A 6000-nucleotide genomic window follows, 5' to 3' on the forward strand; every position below is an offset into this window, starting at 1 on the left:
ACCACTAACTCCACCACCACTAACTCCACCTTTACTGCCACCACCACCAACTCCACCACCACTAACCACCTCTACTAACTCCACCTCTACTGCCACCACCACCAACTCCACCACCACTAACTCCACCTCTACTAATTCCACCTATACTGCCATCACCACCACCAACTCCACCACCACCACTACTGACACCACCACCACTAACTCCACCACCACCACCACAAACTCCACCACCACCACCACTAACTCCACCACCACCACCTCTACCTCTACTGCCATCACCACTAACTCCACCACCACCACCACCACTAACTCCAACACCATAACCACTAACTCCACCACCACTAACTCGTCCACCACCACCACCCCCACCACTAACTCCACCACCACCACCACTAACTCCACCACCACCATACTTTACCTATACCTCTACTGCCACCACCACCACTAACTCGTCCACCACCACCTGTACTGCCACCATCACCACTAACTCCAACACCACCACCACTAACTCCACCACCACCACCACTAACTCCACCACCACCACTAACTCAACCACCACCACCACTAACCCAACCACCACCACCCTACCTCTACTGCCACCACCACCACTAACTCCACCACCACTCCAACACCCACTAACCACCACCACCAACTCCACCACCCTACTGCCACCACCACCACCACCACTAACTCCACCTCTACTGCCACCACCACCACTAACTCCACCACCACCACCATCACCTCTACTGCCACCACCACCACTAACTCCACCTCTACTGCCACCACCACCACCACTAACTCGTCCACCACCACCACCACTAACTCCACCACCACCACCACTAACTCCACCACCACCACCACTAACTCCACCACCACCACCTCTACTCTACTGCCACCACCACCACTAACTCATCCACCACACCACCTGTACTGCCACCACCACCACTAACTCCACCACCACCACCACTAACTCATCCACCACCACCTGTACTGCCACCACCACCACTAACTCCACCACCAACTCCACCACCTCTACTGCCACCACCACCACCACCACTAACTCCACCTCTACTGCCACCACCACCTCTACGAACTCCACCACCACTAACTCCACCTCTACTAACTCCACCTTTACTGGCACCACCACCAACTCCACCACCACTAACTCCACCTCTACTAGCTCTACCTTTACTGCCACCAACTCCACCACCACTAACCACCTCTACTAACTCCACCTCTACTAACTCCACCACCACCAACTCCACCACCACTAACTCCACCACCACTAACTCCACCTCTACTAATTCCACCTATACTGCCATCACCACCACCAACTCCACCACCACCACTACTGCCACCACCACCACTAACTCCACCACCACCACCACCACAAACTCCACCACCACCACCACTAACTCCACCACCACCACCTCTACCTCTACTGCCACCACCACTAACTCCACCACCACCACCACTAACTCCACAACCACCACCACTAACTCCACCATCACCTCTACCTCTACTGCCACCACCACCAACTCCACCACCACCACTACTGCCACCACCACCACTAACTCCACCACCATCACCACCACAAACTCCACCACCACCACCACTAACTCCACCACCACCACCTCCACCTCTACTGCCACCACCACTAACTCCACCACCACCACCACTAACTCCACAACCACCACCACTAACTCCACCATCACCTCTACCTCTACTGCCACCACCACCACTAACTCGTCCACCACCACCTGTACTGCCACCACCACCACTAACCACTAACTCCACCACCACCACAAACTAAACCACCACCAACACTAACCCAACCACCACCACCTCTACCTCTACTGCCACCACCACCACTAACTCATCCACCACCAACTCTATTGCCACCACCACCACTAACTCCACCACCACCTCTACTGCCACCACCACTTACTCCACCACCACCACCACTAACTCGTCCACCACCACCACCACTAACTCCACCACCACCCACCACTAACTCCACCACCACCACCACTAACTCCACCACCACCACCTCTACCTCTACTGCCACCACCACCACTAACTCATCCACCACCACCTGTACTGCCACCACCACCACTAACTCCACCACCACCACCACTAACTCCACCACCACCACCTCTACCTCTACTGCCACCACCACCACTAACTCATCCACCACCACCTGTACTGCCACCACCACCACTAACTCCACCACCACCACCACTAACTCATCCACCACCACCTGTACTGCCACCACCACCACTAACTCCACCACCACCACCACTAACTCATCCACCACCACCTGTACTGCCACCACCACCACTAACTCCACCACCAACTCCACCACCTCTACTGCCACCACCACCACCACCACTAACTCCACCTCTACTGCCACCACCACCATCACTAATTCCACCTCTACCACCACCACCTCTACTGCCACTACCACCACCACCACCACCTCTACTGCCACTACCACCACCACTAACTCCATCTCTACTGCCATCACCGACACTAACTCCACCACCACTAACTCCACCTCTACTAACTCCACCTCTACCACAACCACCACTAACTCCACCTCTACCACCACCATCACTAACTCCACCACCACCACCACCACTAACTCCACCATCACCAACACTAACTCGCCTCTACCACCACCACCACCACTAACTCCACCACCACTAACTCCACCTCTACTGCCACCACCACCCACCTACTCCAACTCCACCACCACTAACTCCACCTCTACTAACTCCACCTTTACTGCCACCACCACCAACTCCACCACCACTAACTCCACCACCACTAACTCCACCTTTACTGCCACCACCACCAACTCCACCACCACTAACCACCTCTACTAACTCCACCTCTACTGCCACCACCACCAACTCCACCACCACCACTAACTCCACCTCTACTAATTCCACCTATACTGCCATCACCACCACCAACTCCACCACCACCACTACTGACACCACCACCACTAACTCCACCACCACCACCACAAACTCCACCACCACCACCACTAACTCCACCACCACCACCACTACCTCTACTGCCATCACCACTAACTCCACCACCACCACCACCACTAACTCCAACACCATAACCACTAACTCCACCACCACTAACTCGTCCACCACCACCACCCCCACCACTAACTCCACCACCACCACCACTAACTCCACCACCACCACCTATACCTCTACTGCCACCACCACCACTAACTCGTCCACCACCACCTGTACTGCCACCATCACCACTAACTCCAACACCACCACCACTAACTCCACCACCACCACCACTAACTCCACCACCACCACTAACTCAACCACCACCACCACTAACCCAACCACCACCACCTCTACCTCTACTGCCACCACCACCACTAACTCCACCACCACCACTAACTCCACCACCACCACCAACTCCACCACCTCTACTGCCACCACCACCACCACCACTAACTCCACCTCTACTGCCACCACCACCACTAACTCGTCCACCACCACCACCACTAACTCCACCACCACCTCTACCACCACCATCACTAACTCCACCTCTACCACCACCACCACTAACTCCACCACCACCAACACTAACTCGCCTCTACCACCACCACCACCACTAACTCCACCACCACTAACTCCACCTCTACTGCCACCACCACCTCTACTAACTCCACCACCACTAACTCCACCTCTACTAACTCCACCTTTACTGCCACCACCACCAACTCCACCACCACTAACTCCACCACCACTAACTCCACCTATACTGCCATCACCACCACCAACTCCACCACCACCACTACTGACACCACCACCACTAACTCCACCACCACCACCTCTACCTCTACTGCCATCACCACTAACTCCACCACCACCACCACCACTAACTCCAACACCATAACCACTAACTCCACCACCACTAACTCGTCCACCACCACCACCCCCACCACTAACTCCACCACCACCACCACTAACTCCACCACCACCACCTATACCTCTACTGCCACCACCACCACTAACTCCACCACCATCACCACTAACTCCAACACCACCACCACTAACTCCACCACCACCACCACTAACTCCACCACCACCACTAACTCCACCAACCACCACCACCACTAACCCAACCACCACCACCTCTACCTCTACTGCCACCACCACCACTAACTCCACCACCACTAACTCCACCACCACCACCAACTCCACCACCTCTACTGCCACCACCACCACCACCACTAACTCCACCTCTACTGCCACCACCACCACTAACTCCACCACCACCACCACCACCTCTACTGCCACCCACCACCACCACTCACCACCACCACTGCCACCACCACCACCACTAACTCCGTCCACCACCACCAACTCCACCACCACCACCACTAACTCCACCACCACCACCTCTACCTCTACTGCCACCACCACCACTAACTCATCCACCACCACCTGTACTGCCACCACCACCACTAACTCCACCACCACCACCACTAACTCATCCACCACCACCTGTACTGCCACCACCACCACTAACACCACCACCAACTCCACCACCTCTACTGCCACCACCACCACCACCACTAACTCCACCTCTACTGCCACCACCACCATCACTAATTCCACCTCTACCACCACCACCCTACTGCCACTACCACCACCACCACCACCTCTACTGCCACTACCACCACCACTAACTCCATCTCTACTGCCATCACCGACACTAACTCCACCACCACTAACCACCCACCTCTACCACCACCACCACTAACTCCACCTCTACCACCACCATCACTAACTCCACTCTACCACCACCACCACTAACTCCACCACCGCCAACACTAACTCACCGCTACAAACTACCACCACCACCACACTAACCACCACCACCACTAACTCCACCTCTACTGCCACCACCACCTCTACTAACTCCACCACCACTAACTCCACCTCTACTGCCACCACCACCAACTCCACCACCACTAACTCCACCACCACTAACTCCACCTTTACTGCCACCACCACCAACTCCACCACCACTAACCACCTCTACTAACTCCACCTCTACTGCCACCACCACCAACTCAACCACCACCACTAACTCCACCTCTACTAATTCCACCTATACTGCCATCACCACCACCACCAACTCCACCACCACCACAAACTCCACCACCACCACCACTAACTCCACCACCACCACCACCTCTACCTCTACTGCCATCACCACTAACTCCACCACCACCACCACCACTAACTCCAACACCATAACCACTAACTCCACCACCACTAACTCGTCCACCACCACCACCCCCACCACTAACTCCACCACCACCACCACCACTAACCACCACCACCACCTATACCTCTACTGCCACCACCACCACTAACTCCACCACCATCACCACTAACTCCAACACCACCACAACTAACTCCATCACCACCACCACTAACTCCACCACCACCACTAACTCAACCACCACCACCACTAACCCAACCACCACCACCTCTACCTCTACTGCCACCACCACCACTAACTCCACCACTACCACCACCACTAACTCCATCACCACCACAAACTCCACCACCACCACCACTAACTCCAACACCACCACCTCTACCTCTACTGCCACCACCACCACTAACTCATCCACCACCACCTGTACTGCCACCACCACCACTAACTCCACCACCACTAACTCCACCACCACCACCAACTCCACCACCTCTACTGCCACCACCACCACCACCACTAACTCCACCTCTACTGCCACCACCACCATCACTAATTCCACCTCTACCACCACCACCTCTACTGCCACTACCACCACCACCACCACCACCTCTACTGCCACTACCACCACCACTAACTCCATCTCTACTGCCATCACCGACACTAACTCCACCACCACCACCACTAACTCCACCTCTACCACCACCACCTCTACTAACTCCACCACCA

At 55.5% G+C, this 6000-nt stretch overlaps 1 protein-coding gene across 1 annotated transcript in view; it reads left to right on the forward strand.

Moving 5' to 3' along the window:
- LOC121840626 (mucin-5AC-like) overlaps positions 1-6000 on the forward strand; it is a gene marked incomplete at its 3' end in the record, with an annotated part of 44536 nt that overhangs the window by 36315 nt on the left and 2221 nt on the right. The window contains exons 3-5 of the mRNA XM_042304992.1: positions 662-736; positions 3301-3573; positions 5532-5907. Coding sequence (XP_042160926.1) covers positions 662-736; positions 3301-3573; positions 5532-5907 — 724 coding nt within the window. The remainder of the gene's footprint in view (positions 1-661; positions 737-3300; positions 3574-5531; positions 5908-6000) is intronic.

The sequence above is a fragment of the Oncorhynchus tshawytscha genome, linkage group LG02 (assembly GCF_018296145.1).
Source record: "Oncorhynchus tshawytscha isolate Ot180627B linkage group LG02, Otsh_v2.0, whole genome shotgun sequence".
Taxonomy (NCBI): Eukaryota; Metazoa; Chordata; class Actinopteri; order Salmoniformes; family Salmonidae; genus Oncorhynchus; species Oncorhynchus tshawytscha.